The sequence below is a fragment of the Anas platyrhynchos genome, chromosome 13, assembly GCF_047663525.1.
Source record: "Anas platyrhynchos isolate ZD024472 breed Pekin duck chromosome 13, IASCAAS_PekinDuck_T2T, whole genome shotgun sequence".
NCBI lineage: Eukaryota > Metazoa > Chordata > Aves > Anseriformes > Anatidae > Anas > Anas platyrhynchos.
In genome coordinates this window covers 535805-551223 of record NC_092599.1, presented here as the reverse complement: position 1 = coordinate 551223, position 15419 = coordinate 535805, and the positions used below count along the sequence as shown (strand labels likewise).

General features: G+C 51.5%; 1 protein-coding gene across 1 annotated transcript in view; it reads right to left on the bottom strand.

Moving 5' to 3' along the window:
* PLXND1 (plexin D1) overlaps positions 1-15419 on the bottom strand; it is an 80523-nt gene that overhangs the window by 59798 nt on the left and 5306 nt on the right. Inside the window, exon 2 of the mRNA XM_027467956.3 lies at positions 1857-2033. Coding sequence (XP_027323757.3) covers positions 1857-2033 — 177 coding nt within the window. The remainder of the gene's footprint in view (positions 1-1856; positions 2034-15419) is intronic.

Here is a 15419-nt window from a genome sequence, read left to right as displayed (position 1 = left end):
AGAATGATCTTTACCCCTATTTTAAAACCTGGCTATCCAGAAGATAAATAATTTGCCTGAGATCACCCACAACACACAAGAACCAAGCCCTGACACCTCCACTTCAGTTTTGCAGCGATTCTTTCTCTCTTCTTGCTGAGCTCTTCTCTAACCCCTGGCTGTTCCCAGGTGCTGTCCCTAGGTCCCTCTGCCTCCCGGACCACCCGGACACTTCCCCTGGATCCACACGGAGCTGCGTGGCCCCGGGAGAGCCCCAGCAGCAGTGCAAAGAGCACTGGTCCTCCTACTGGAGCTGGGCCAGTGACATGCCGGGGGACACACGTTTGTCCAAATACATGCATCTGCCACCCCAGCTGGGCTGCACGGGTGCTAATAAGAGCATGGGGAACAGGTGAGAGCACAGACAGCCCACACCACGTCCCCAGCTTGTGGCTGCAGCCGGGGTGGCTGGAGTTCTGTGTGATCCCACCACAGCACCACTTTCTACAGACTCAGAACTCGAGACAGGGTGGCTTGCCAGAACGCCAAGCCCTGCTGCACCCACGCCTCCTTCAGGGGTGGGACACCCTGCCACACCTTTCCACTGGCCCTGGCCTTCCAGGCACTGCTTTTCCTTTAATGACTTTGCTGGATGTGGCACAGTTAATGGCCCTCGTGAGATGCCTGTCTGCAGCCTACCTGATTAATTCCCCATACCCTGGCAGCCATAATTGCTGCTGGCAGGAGCCGGTTGAGCACTATTTCTGCCCCTTTGCTGTCTTTTCTCAGGCAACAAATCTGAATGATAACTCACGCAAAGTATCTTGTATCCCGTGCCAAATAACAAGGAGCCCCGAAGGTAAAAGGGCTTCTGGTTATGCAGCTGTGTTGTAGAATTAGATTAGAGCTATCTGAGCAAATTATCCCAGCAAAGGGTAGCCAGGAGCCTCTCCCTAATGGAGGTTCAGCAGATAAGGCTGCTTTCTCTGAAATGGTAATGGAAGCAGAGCTGTTAATACTGTGTGAACACGGGCAGCTCTGCGTGTGGTATGTGCCTCTCTCCCGGCACAGTGCACCTGGCAAGGATGCCAGCCGCCTCCCACCCTCCTGAATTACTTGCCCCTTCAGGCAAAAATCAAAGCAGCAAGTTGCTTTGTGATCGTTCCCACAGTTCTGCCGGGAGCACTTGGAAGCAAGGGAAGAGATGGGATCAGTTTTCTTTTCTCCAAGCATTTTGATCCAATATTCCATATTATGCACTACTTACTCCAGCTGAGACAAAGCAGATATCAGCCATCTCTCTCCTCCAGGGCTTTCTCTCCCCTCTCTCTATGGACTTTTGACACTGAGAATACACCAAACTGTTGTGTCTGGCTGGAATCAAAAGTTTCTTTGGCAGACTTCAAGCGCTAAAGTTACTGAAACCTCGGCCTTGCATCTTGGCTCCAGGCATCGCTTTGCTCTGCACTGCCTTTGGCACATTGTTTAAAATAGATACTTCAGCTCTGTCAGATGCCTGGATTCACACCTGCTTGGGACTCAGCACTGGCAAAGTATTGCGCAGTGATTCCCCTGTCTATATGGAGCCTTCAAAAGCCATCAACTCATGGGGAGAATTTATTAGAAGAGCTGCTAATAATTAAATGCTGCACAATAACATTTCCAGCACAGGTTTCATCAAGTACATCCTGCTTGCAGAACCGTAATTAACAGCCACCAGTCACCAGGCAGCATATATCGCCATACCGATCACAGCAGCGTCCAATTACTTCTGTATCACCGAACGAAGGCAGGTGTTAGATAAATCCGACAACAGACATTGGCAGGGGCAGCCCCTGGCCCTCCCTGTCCCCCCGGCCTCTACACCCCGCACTTGCCTTCAGGAGTCCTCCGCTGGCGGTGCCCAGGAACACCACGGTGTAGTTATTGACGCTGGCGACCGCCACCGCGGTGAGGCCGTTGTAGGTGAAGACGGGGGTGGCGGTGATGGGGTTCACGATGGCCAGCGGGTGCTGCAGGTGTGCTGCTCCGCAGTCCAGCTGCTCCGGCTGCAGCTGTGGGGACACAGACGTGCGTTAGCGGCTGCACCCGGCCAGGTCCTGCCTTCCGCCACTAGGGCTCAAGCCTCTGAGCCCAAGGCAAATGCCTCACTGCCGAGCCATTCAACAGGAAAATGCAGGTCCATTCGGGGGCAGGAGCGTCCCTGCTGCGGAAAGGAGCAGGGCAGCAGCGGCATGGCTGCTGGGGCTGTCCTGGCACGGGCACCCCAGGCAGGCGTCCGCCAGGCAGGGTCCCGTGCTCACAGCAGCATGGGGCTTCTGTGCCACACATGGGGACGCTGCCTGTGAGTCCACCTCACACCTACCCACGGCCCTGGCACCTGTCCCAGCCCACATCCTGTGAGGCGCCAAAGCCCAGGGGCAAGCAGGGGTGGGAGGGAGGCAGGAAGGGATCTCCTCCCTGTGCTCTGGGTGCCCCCAGCCCACCCCGGAGAGGTCTCAGCCAGCCGGGGACCAGCCCCGCACACGGCCGCCCACTTTGCTCCTGTGGCACTGCCACAGCCCCGCTGCCCCCACCCCATGGGCATCGCTGCGAGCCGGGCAGGAGGAGGGAAGGTTCATCAAGTAAAAGAAGTTAGTTAGAATATTATTTCCCTGCAACCAAGTGAGGAGATGAGTGAGAACAGAGCCAAGGGAGAGGAAAAAAGACAGGCTCACTGGAGACCCTCAGGACTGTAAATCCGGGCTCCGATCTTGCTGCTGCTGGAGTCAACAGCAGTATTTCCACCGGTCAGATCCTCACATGCCTGGCCAAGTCATGCAGCACTGCACTGCAGGCGCTGCCCACTGATGGGCTGAGACACGAGGAGAGCAGCCTGGGAGCAGGACCAGGCCAGCAGACACTAAAGGCAGGAGGCTGCTAACCAGGCAGGAGCAGATCAGTGATGGAGGTGTCCCCACAGCCTGGGGCATGGAGGGGAGTGCAGCAGCAGCCAAACTTGTCCCAGAAATGCTGGAGCCACCACGACCGCCCAGCCTGGCCCCATGCGCTGCAGCCGTTCGCAGCCCGCCATGCCCTGGTGAGCAAGTACGAGCTGTGCCCTGCACGTGAGACCACAAGACACTTATATCTGCCTCCAGACTCTTTTGCCAAACTGCTCCCAAAGCTGTGAGGGAGCAGGAGCTGGCTGTGTTACAAAAAGTTAAACCGAAGACATCCCAAGCCAGGAGCTGCAGCTCCAGCAGAAGCCCAGCTGTGGTGGGAGCTGGCTGTGATGCGCAGCCTTGAAGCCCAACCACTGCTCCCACAGGGCTTCGTACCGGTGCTGCTGGTGAGAACTGGCCAGGTTGGTACCAAGGCTCCCGCTCCCATTCATTAACAGGCGCAAAAGAACAATGACAGAGGAAAAAATGTAAGGACTCCTCCTCTATGTCACCTAGACCTAGTCTGTGAGCAGGTATTTGGCTTACTTGGCCCACAGCATGACAACAGACGTGACCATTCTGTGCTAAATTAATTAGCACTGCCACTGCATGACGGCAGCATTTAAAAACTAGACTGATGCTTCATATTTCTCCTTCCCTGCTGAGACGCACCCAAGATTTATGACCGCTCTCGCCCTGAATCCTCTGAGATTCTCCTTATAATTTCTGCTCAGACAATGTGGATGGATTCAACAACGTCTGAATATCACAACAGTCTTGCTGCCGACAATTTACCTGCTGTCACTCCCACAGCAGCTTTTATGAAGTGCTGTGGGGGCAGCTGGCGCCGTTCAAATGATGGGCATGTTTCGAGGGCCATTACCACATCATCCGCAGTGTCATTTCAGGCTCATCTCAAAAGCCGCAATTGCGCTGTCACCCTCGCTGGGTGTTGGCATGCAGCTCACAGGACAACTGCAGGTATTTGCAGCCTGGTGCTAGTCTAAAAGCAGAGGTGATTTCGGCTCTGGCCGCAGGAAGCACTTACACACCGCATCAGGCAGGAAACCTGCCTGACGGACCTCAACCCACACCCCCACCACCATCATGTTTTATGCCTTACTGAAGTCAGATGTACCACAGATATCCCTGCCAAAACAACACTTGGGAGTGCTAATTTAAGCAGAACAAATGCAGGGATTGAGGCTGTATCTGTTAGGACACTGGACCACGTTTCTACCACGCAGAAGCTGACGACCAGCCTGTTAGGCACATCCCTCCCTTCCTGGGCTGTGTCGCAATTCCTGTAGGACCAGCATTATTTCACTAACGGAACCAGACTGCCTGCAGCTCTACCCTCTCTTCAGTTGGTTTGAAGCCCCTGGACCTGAAGCAGCTCCTGATAAAGGTTTGGAGGACACGGACAGCCTCTGGGCCTCTGCTCAGGACAGTGCCGAGAGGAGGCGACACACGCGGAGTGGCAGCTTGGTTTATACAGGCGCGAGATGGACGGATCAAATGTTCTGGATGCCAAGTGACTTTGCTAAACATATTTTGTAGTTTCACAGTATTTCATTCTGTTTAAACAAAACAAAACAAACAAACAAGCAAAAAAACAACTGCAGCCCAAATTCTCAAGTGTGTATGTTTCCCCTGTAACTGGGCAACACAATTTCTTTATGCTACACACAGGCTACGGAAAGCCATTCATTTTTCTGATGTAATGGTTCCTTCCACTCACAGACAAGCCTTCAGAAAGGCACTTGGTTTTATTTATTTGTTCTGGGGACACTTATCTCTAGCTCCACTTCACCACTCTTTACCAACATCAAGGAACCGAAGCTCCCAGGGCTCCGTCCTGCTGGAGGCTGCGGTGCGGGGCAGCCTGGGCACCGGAGGCACACTCAGAGGAGCCTCCTGCGTGCAGTGGTGTCAGTCCTCCACCAGCCTCCCCCAGCCAGGGGCACAAGCTTTTCCTTCCACAGATGGCTGAAGCCAACGGGAGCTCCTTATCTGCTCTCGCTGCCTGTTTATAAATCACGCTTTAGAGACCCAATATAAACGCAAAGTGTTTCTCATGGTAAACAGGATGTAACTATTCTAATGCAGCCACGCATTATTTTGGTCACATACATCCTTCCCCTAAAACACCTTTCTTTAAATGACATCAGCTCTTCCAAAGGACAAGCAGGAGACATATGGTGTTTCCCTCACATGGTCTCCAGGGTGGGGTGACACAATATGCTGCTTCTGTCTGTAAACTACAGCACCAAGGAGATATTTTAACTCTGTCATTTTAGGGTAAACAGGATATGACCAAGTCACATCCTTATGCAGGCACCAGACGATCACTCCAGATAATCACCACAGCTTGGGAAATTTCACTTGGAAGTTGTGCTGAAAGGCATTCTTGATACAGAATGGGTGAAATCTTGCTCTGTTTTAAGCCAGACTGATCTACCCTGCAGTGGGGAAGACATAAATAAAACTTTTCTTCCCAAACCAGTGCCTTTCTATCATTTGCATTTTAAAACAACCCCATGGGTGTTTATTGCATTGCCATTATTTTTCTGCTTCACACTATAGATACTGAGTAACTCACAGAAATACTGAAGGGGGGGCCTAGATCCAGGTCCTTCTGCACCCTGCCACCCTCAGGCTGCAGGGGAGCCGCCCCGGGCACAAGCCGCCAACAGCCTGTGACCAGCACAAGGTGAGCAGCGGCGCTGCCATCCCACACGCTCACAAGGAGGGTGTACTCTGTATTTCTACAAAATTTCAAAAATGGGGCAAATGAACCCAAACCAAGGAGCAACTCCTAAGAGGAGGGTTAGTCAGATTAACCCCTGAGTGTGATTAGAAAGACAGCACGGGACAGAGATGAAACACTTCCAGCCACATCAGAGCTCAAGTGTTCAGCTGCTTTCGCAGTGCAAGTTCAGCCCTTTATCCCAGGCCTAGAACGGCACAAACTGAAGCGATTTACCAGAATTTCCATTACCAGTCCCCCAGCCCTGCGCGCTGTGCCCCAGAGGCAGGCTCGCAGGATGTCGGTTTCGGAAGGAAGTCTGCTGGAAACAGAAGGAGGAAGAGGAGTGGTGAGGCAGCACTCAGGAAAACCATGAAATGTACTGATTTTTGTATCCTGTCTTTGTGACCTTAAAAATAGTTCTTAAGCAAAGATGGGAGTTTATTTCTGAATCAAAACCAGGCTGCAGTTCGGAAAGAAGCCCTGCAGCTTCTGCTTTCAGCAAGCCAGCTCTTCCTTACTGTACTACAGAGAGCCTGAAAGCTTTGCAGTGCAGCAGTGAGAGGAAAGCAAACCCACCCCTTTCATGCATCATATCAGAGTGGATTAAAGTGTTGGCTCCTAACATGCCTGGAGTCCTGGGAAAATGACATAGCCAGCATCCGATAATCCGCTCCAAACTTGTTGATTTGTGGGACTTAGCAATCGTCTTCATAGGCTCAAAATTTGGCAGTTGCTCCCACACAACTGACATTTTCAGGCCATTAAGTTCTGTGATAAAAGGGCTCTAGCCTTATCTCCTGCCTTCCTTAACATAAACCATTAGGCTTTTATTAACATTTAGGTATGACTCAGGGAAATCTCTGATTGCAGACAGAATATTGAAAATAATTTGGATATTGTCCGAAGAGAATAGCAGGGCATGGATTCAAAGCTGAACAAGGAGAGAAGCTAAAAACCAACGTGGAAATATTCCACAAGCACCATAATAAAACGGGCAGAGTGAGAGATGGTGGCCAGCAGACTCGGTTGCATTATGAAAACAGAAAGCACAAGCCCCCTTCTGTGTCCGGCAGAACCCAGAGTCTGCCACAGAATCCCTCCCCAGGCACAGCCTATTCATTGCGGAGCCCTCCCAGTGTTGCCAGCAGTTTGTACACACAATCATGCGTTTATCTGCCAGAGTGTTGCAACCAGAGCTGTCAAAAACAGGCTTTTTAGGATGCCTGGAGGAAAATGTCATCGTTAGAAGAGGACTCCACTGTTAAGGCACTTGAGACGTAAGCGGTCTCTAATTGTAGTGCTGCCGCAAAGGCGGGCATTATCAGAGAGCTCCTCTGACTTCCCATCATGTTTTTTAGGCAACGGGAGGCAAATCAATGTGCACTCTTGACCAGTTGAGGCACTCAGGCTGAGCACCGCTGAAAAATTGAATCTTGCTGCATTTTTCTCAAGAATCATCCACACTGAGCAATCAGCACCCCCATTGCACAGCAGACTTCCTTAGCAAAGGCTTAGAATTACATCTGCACCCTGTTTTTGCTGTTTACTCCGACTACAAGTTTCTTGAGCAAGGAAGTGGCCATTTCTGCTGTGTTTTGCACAATGCCAGCCCTGGCCCACACTGCACTGATCCAAACGAGGGTCTGTCTGCTCGCAGCTGTGACCTGGACCACGTCCTGCCCGCAGGGAGCCACCAGCGGCCGCCCCGGCCCAGCGCTGTCAGACACAGGGGGCAGATTCCTGGTGCCGTAAGCCGGCGCAGCCCCAGCGATGCCGGCAGATAGCATCTGGCCAGATGTTACCCTGAAGGGCCTGAAGTGTGTGCGAGAGGCCACTCGTGCGGCTCTTGGGACCACTTCTGCCGACCTCCGTGTTTATTTATGTCCCAGGAGCCGCAGCCGCTGCGTGCAGCCGCGCTCCCCGGGTGCCTCCCACCCTGCATGGGCGCGAGCAGGAGCACCGCGGCCCCGGCACCACCACTGCTGGAGGACAAATCCCAAACATCGCAGGGAAACGCACACTTCTCACGCTGCCATGAAGCTGCCCCTGGCAGGGCAGGGGACTAATGGCAGCTTAACCCCAGGTTTTACTGGAACATCACTTCTGCTGCTGCATCCTCAGCCCGCGTCTCGAGAACGAGGAGGTCGCGCTGGGCTGGCCGCCGCGCTGTGCACAGACGTGAGGCTCTCCCCTGCCTCGAATAAAGCCAGGCTGGCACTGGCTGCTCACAGCCCAGCACCCGAACCGCTCCTGCCCAGCGGCAGCCTTCCCGCCACGAGACGGGAAAGTTAACGGCTTGCTGAATAGCAGTAATTGCTTATAAAAAACTATCAACAGATTCCCTCTGTCAAATCCCCATGAATCACCATTCCCTTGACAAACGAGCATTCACTGTACCAAAGCCAGCGGCATCCAGCAGAATAGATGCATCGGTTGCAGAGAGAGAAAAATGAGTGTATCAGTTCAGCAGCTCCTCCCCTCCACAGCAGACAAATGTCACCCCCACGCCAAAAAGCGTCTCTTTGGCTTCTGCAGAGTTCCTGATGCCTGGCAGTTTTTCAGCCTCTCATCTTCATTTTTATTTTACGGGAGAGCTTTTCTTTTCCTGTCTTATAAAACTCATTTTTCCCTCTCCCTACTCTTGACTCGACCCCTTTTCTTTCCTGCCAGCTCCTGACATTCACTGTCCACAATTTCCCCTGGGAAACACCTGATTGAAACGACCAAGGAATTCAGACCAGTGTCCCTCAGATTACGCGAGCAGAGCAAATAATGAGTGAAACCAAGCAAGCACAGTAACAATCACCATTAGGAAAGGCCAGCAGCAGCAAACACTGCAGACAAGTGATTCTCCTGGGACTTTTCATCCCTTTAAACCTGCTCAGCAGTTGCACAAGGATTAATCAGGATTCATTACAAGCAGCAGCAAGAGGTGTGTGAGGGCCTTGCTGCTGTTCGTCCCAGCGTGCCCATATCACTAGTTCTGCCTTTCACTAGTTTCTGGAGTTTTCAGCAAAGACCGAAGCGCTCATCTGTTGTAAAATGAGGGGCTAAACACGCTGTGCATCTGCAGCCAGACATGGGACCAGGGCTGACCTAGCAAGCTGAGCCCACTTACTGCCCAAAACCAAATGAGGAGCTGTTTCAGAAGGGAGCCTGCAAAGGCATGGAAAGACCGAGACCTTCAACCAGCTGATGGCCAGACCCAGCTCAGATCAAACTGCTCACATCAGCCCTGCGCCTGCCCACAGGGGTACCCAGCACTGTGCCCCTGCTCTCGCACACCCTGAAGAGATGGAGCCACGGGCAGCACCAGCGACTGAACGGGGACCCACTCGAAGCAGAGAAATGCATCCCTTGAACTGAAATTGCATATCCTTCATGCTGCCAGGAAGACTGGTCAAGCTTATTATGCTGGTCTTCATCCTGCATTAAACACAATACTTCAGATTATACAATCAAATCCCCCCGGAATGGGCAGGCAGAAGGATTAACGAACAACAGGCTCCAGAGGGGTTGTCACAGTCAGAACAGCAAGTACTGGAGCAGCAAGAGTTTGTATGTATGTCCTTTAAATCCCCCCTGTTGGAAGCACCATTCCTCTGACCAGTTCTGCAGGGACAAAGAGGAGAATTTATCAGTGCCTCCTTCCACGAGCATTGTGGATGCTCTGAAGCATCCCCGTTGAAATTGTTTGGAATAAGACGTCTGATTTATTCAGACTGTATTTTCTTAGCTGCTCTTTGCTGAGGAGAGTCCCCTCTTCTACCACGCGTGCTGTGTTTCTCATTTATGCTTAGCTTTGGCTTCAGTAACCACAATTTCAAAATATTCGAGCTCTTTCCCACAAGAAGGAATCCTGGGTGAACAGTCAGTTTGGCTCCTCAATCTTCAGAGGTTATTTTTTTCTTATTGCTACTGCTAATACTTAGCACTTTACATCTTCAAAGTGCATTGAAGGCATATCTGTGCGACCGTGCTGAAAAAGGCATCCATTAGAGTAACAACTTCTTACCTAGCACAACTGGTCTTTTGCATGTGTCAGTTCAAATCTGCTTCATTTAGCCATAGTTTCTAGTAAATATTTTCCTCTATTTTCCTCATTAGCTCTGCCAAATCAATTAAGCTCTGAGATAATAAGCAGAATTCTGTTCTTATTTTATGCATCCTCAAATAAAACCTGTGTGCTTCCCTGATTTGTAGCATTACTCCCACAGTGGCATGCGGACGAGGAGTCCTCCGCAGGGGCTGCCACGCACTGTGTGTGCTCAGAAGTCTTGGTAGGAGCAGTCAGAAACAAAGCATTGCCACCTGCTCCTGGCACCCAGACAGCTGGAGAGCTTGGCATGCAAGGTTAGAGCAAGTCTTTCTGCTCATTAAGCTAGCCATCTGAACATACAAGTGATGAAGGCATAACAACCATGCTTTACGGGACACATGCTGCTCACAAACATACCTTTTTTTGACACACAAAAAAAAAACCACTTTTTTTGTACATGAGATAGAGACCTCTGCCCTCATTTTTAGGACCGAGGAAATCCAAGTAATAAGTTGAGTGGATGGCTATGAAAAGTGAGAAAGGATCAAGGTCTGGACACAGGATCTTCTGACCTGCAGCCAGCCCTTGAACTCACATGCAAGCAATTGCACAAACAGCACCTGTGTGAAGCAAAAGACTTTCTCCAGGCTTCTCTCTGAAAGCACTGTGTTTATCCCTTACCCATATTTTATATCTTCACTTCTTCTTTGGACATCCTATTCTATTGTACTTTTTTTTTTTTTCCAATTAGAAAATTAAAATCTGCAGAATGATTTCAAAATTTGTTAAAGAAAATGGTCCTGTTGGATTCAGCAACCGAATACCTCTCCTATTTGGTCGAAGCATGGAAAGCTTCCTCCTTCTCTATCATTTCATATTTTTCTCTGCTGCCTTCAAGATTTGCAGAAGCCAATGTTTCCAAAACTATTTGGGAAGATCCACTATATTTTGCAGCTCATTGTGGCACCAAATTTCAGCACAACGTTACACTACAGCTAGAAGACTCCAGGGACTAGCATCGCAATTACAGTTTCTCCCCAAAGCTTGAAGCCTGTCCTCAGCCCCTTGCTGAGGGGGGCCGAGCAGCCCTTCACAGCTCAGGGGGCGGTGTGCTGACGCAGAGCTGCCCCGGGAGAGCTGCGCAGGGACACGCGCCCATCTCCACCGGAATCCACACGGATAAGCGCAGGGAAACCACCTGCATCAGCTGCTCTCCAGATGTGGACATCTGTCCCCAGTGCCTGTGTGCTGCACCAGCTGCCTTTCTGGACAGAGAAATCGAGGCAGCTACCGTTTCCTCCCCACATAAGGACCCTCCACACTGACTGCCCAAATCCCCACCTGAACTCGCTGCCAGCCGGCACAGACCCTGCAGCTGCCCGGTGACTCCAGCACCTTCCAGTTAAAATCGTGATCTATGAGAAACAAAGAATGGCAGGGATTCACAGTCCAACATCTTTGGAAACTGCTATTTTGTATAGTATTAAAACAAAAAAAACACCCTTCTCACTGAGTGCTATCATCATGCTATAAACTTTTCCCAAGTCCTTCCAAAGAGAGAACTCTATACGCAGACATTTTCTAGAACACACCAGGTTTTCAGTGCCTCACTTTAATCAGGCTATCCACCAGAGATGGCTTTTGGCCACTAGTAGCTCCCAACCCGTTAAATGTTGGCAGCGGTCAGCAGACGGCAGGATGAAAATCTAATAGCTGAAGGGTTTTTGCCCCAGAAGCGAGGAGTGTGATGCAGCATAATACTTTAAACAGAGATGAGACAGAAACAGGAACACAAATTCCAAATTTCCTTCAAATAACAGAGGTACATCTTGTAAAATCCAGACTTTTAGACAATTTTGCTTCTGAGTTAGAATTGAAAGATTAATACTCCAATGCCACTAATAACACGCAAGCTGCTGAAATCCTGTGAGACCAGCAACCCTCTAACAGTTTGGGCTCAAAAAATGCGCAGCCCTGTTCCACAACCAGTCCAGCCCCATGAGACTGCTGCTACTCACAATCATGGACAAAGCAGAAAGAGGCCCCAGCAAGACAATACGGAAAAAGCCTGAATACCCACGCTCACCCTCATCCACCCTTCCTCTGAAAAACAACACGTCCTCAAGTGGAGAGGGAAGCGCAGGGCTGGCAGCTGCAAGTCAGCCCTGCTCAACGCACATACCACCACCACTGCACTCCTGCTGCCACAGGACACCGCATCCCCTGTCCCGGGGACGTCCTCATCCCACCCCAAGCACAGGTCTGCATTTGGCGTCTCCATGCACTCCCCACACTGGACAAGTCCTGCTCGTCACTTGGCGGGTGACGAGGCAAAATCACCACGGGCTTTGGGATCAGCTTGTCTCATCAGCACACCACGCCTGACAAGGGCTCACCCAGGCTCTTTTTGATACAGGCCCTCTCAGAGCAAGCCATCCCCACAGCTGCTGGCAGAGCTGCTGCCCAAATGCGGGAACCAGCACTGCTCCTCTGCTCCAAAATGCCAATAAATTCTGCTGGTCTCTCCCCAGTTGGAGATTGCTGTCGACAGTCTGCCACCTCCTCCACTTGCTGCAAGGTGTGAGATCCCCACTTGAGAGGAAAACACGGACCGAAGTATTTTCTTTACCTACCCTACAAAATAAATAAATAAATAAAGACAGAAAAAAGCAAAGCAGATCCTTCCAGCAGGTGCCTGGGTCAGGACATCCCCCTCCCACGCTGCGCTCTGCCTAAGCCGTGGCACAGCAGCACCCCAGCACATGGGACCTCGGCTCAAGTCCTGGCACTGCCGCCCACCTGATCAAGGACAAGGCATCAATCGGGTGGTCTACCACTGTACGTCCCCCATGTGAAATGAGGGCAATAGCACTCCCCAAGCACAGACCTCTGCACAACCCTGAGGCCTCACAACAGGAGATGCACAACTGCAGGTGTGCAGGGCTGCAGCAGCACCCTGCATCCCAGCTCCTCCTCCCCTTTGTGCAAGGGGCACAGTGTGGGGAAAAAAGCCTTCGAACATCAGACACATTTCATTCCCCTGGCCCAGAGCTTTCACCCATCCATCACCTCCTTGGTGTTGTGACCACAGTGCAAAGGGCTGCTCACACGTCCACGCCTGCAGCCCTGCTGCTGTGGGGGCTGCAAGGCGCGAGCTCGCACACCGCGGCACCGGCCGGACTGGGACTCCCAGCCACACTGCTGTAGGTAGTGCACGATGGCACTCAGGTGTTTGTAACTGATTGTTTCCAACTGCTGCTGGTTCCAGCTTGCCCTGTGTTTGCATTAAATTACCACAGCCAGGGGCTCAGACTTACTGTGTTTCCAGCAGCTAGCTGGAAGAGGTCATCAGACCAGAATATCACAAGTTTGCAGTTGCCTACGTGTTTAAATAGATGCCTAGCGGGATTTAGAAGCAGGCTGAGCGAGGTGTTTTCATAGCATCCCCCGTCACCCATCCACATCTCCAGGTGCCTTGTTCACCTCTGCCCCAAGCCCTGCTCATCTTCTGTCTCAATCTCAATAAAACAGACTTTCAAAAATCAGAAAAGAGATGCCTCAATTCCTTCACTTCCACCCACCAAGACCCCACAGCCAAGCCAGCACTGGTCGGATCTCCTGAGGAGCAGTTTCACATTTGTCTGCGAGCTCAGCGCCTGCCCTGGAAAACATCCAGGGCTCTGCAAATGCGAGTGGTTAGAAACCCCTGAATGAAGGACAACTGCTGAGATGTGCACCACCTTCATACGACTGCGTGATCACCTTCCAGACTCCCTCTGGCCGCGACAGGCAGCGACTGTGGCTGACATCGCACCTCCGTGTAAAACACTGGACTTGGCAAAAATGGTTCTTCTGTATTCCACCTCAGCCATTACTTAGTTACAGGAGATTTGGTGAGCTCAATTGATTAAAATTAATCTGAGTTTGTGTTTATCAAGGACAATACCTGTGCAGCTGACTGCGGCTCTCTGGAAGCCGGCAGGGGTGGCTCTGGTTCCCCGCACCAGGGGACGCCGCTCCCATCCCGCCTGGGCCAGCAGCAGCCGGCGGCACTGGCCCCGGTGCTAGAAGCAGGCCAGGAGCCACCTTCTGTTCTCTCACCTAAAGCAGACAGTCTCTGGTTTCCAGGCACAGACATTTCCGTGGCTTTGACTGGATTTCCCTTTGCAATGTGCTTCACGTGAGACGCAAGCAGGCGTGAGCCACAGGGACTCCCGCGGACACGCTCCCACCCTGCCTTTGGCTTCCCAGGGACACCCCTGCCCCACACCAAGAGCGGGGGCACTCGCCCGCCCCCAGGCACACTCAGCCCGCGGACCATGGAGCCCAGCCCCTCCCTGGAAGGACGAGATTCACACGGCTCCTGTCCGGCATTTGCCAGCTGCCCGTGTGTGCCTAATTCCCGGTAAAAGGCTGACAGTGACACAAGTTTCCAAGGAAACACACCTAGCACCTGCCATGCCTAGCTGATACCTGCTGAGGGACAGCGCAGCTGCTCTGTACCCAGCTCAGGGGCCAAGATGACGTCCTCCAAACCTCAGCGAAGCTCAGCCTTTGGCCCGAGCCCCTCCCCTGGGTACCCGCGGCCCCAGCAGCCACCCCTCAGGCAGACTGGCCGCTCGCTGCCCAGGCGAGGAAGGCTTGGGAGAAAACCTTGCCAGGCAAGGGACACTGACATCTTGTAAAGCAACACCCCGAACCAACACAGACGTCACCGATACGACCAACTTTGTAGTAATGGGGCGTTCTTCTCCTCAGGTGAATGCTGGCACCTCCAACACAGCACCTTGTGTGAAAAGCAGAAACGAAGGCTGCTGCAGGAACTCCTGCCTTATTCTTAACGCACAAATTAAGTGTAAATTCCCAATTTCCCTTCTTGGCTAATCCTCTGGATTTATGTGAGTAGATGTAAGGTTAGAGCACATTTATTTTCATGTTTGGAATTTATAAATTCGTATAAACCGGCACTTCAAAGTAACTCAGCTCCTATAAAACCCAATCCCACAGAGACACCACAGTGCTTGGACAGCAAGTAGATGCTTTGTCATATTCCCACGTGTATTTGAGTTTTTTTTCTTTGGGAACATTTTCTTACTGGTTTCAAACCGCATTTCCAAGCACAAGCATTCATATACTGAAATTGTTTATACAGTCTACCCAAGGAGTTCATTTTATTTAACAGCCCGTTATAGTAAAACTCACTGGTGGGCATCTCATCATTACGCCACAAAGCACTGTGTTCAATGAGCATGCAGGATCTGACACAAAGCCACAAGAGCCAGAAACTTGAGAATTAATGCTGAAATGCATCATTATCCCATGCCGCTGTGCCTAAGTTTTTCAGCAAAGAAAACAATCGGGTTTTTCAGCCTTTTTAGAGTTGCAGACCCCAAAACATTTCCCAGGAGTGATGCACATCCCTGGGTAGCAAATCTAAATCTAAATATAAGGAATATGAGTCTGCTTTCTCTCATTATCTCTCAGGGAGTTTTTAGGAGAGCATGGAGCTTGACATGGAAAACCACAGAAGGCAAGTAGGGAGCCTGGTGAAACCGGGGCAGCTTTACCAGCTTGGCTTCCCTCAAGAGTCCTGGCTGGCCACGCAGCTCATTTTATCCCGTGTCGATCTCAGACCCCTACATCAACGAGCGTCTGGGCACGCAGCAGGAAGGGTTGCAGGGACACCTGGACATCCACATTTGCTTACCCTTCTGCTGCTGCCGCA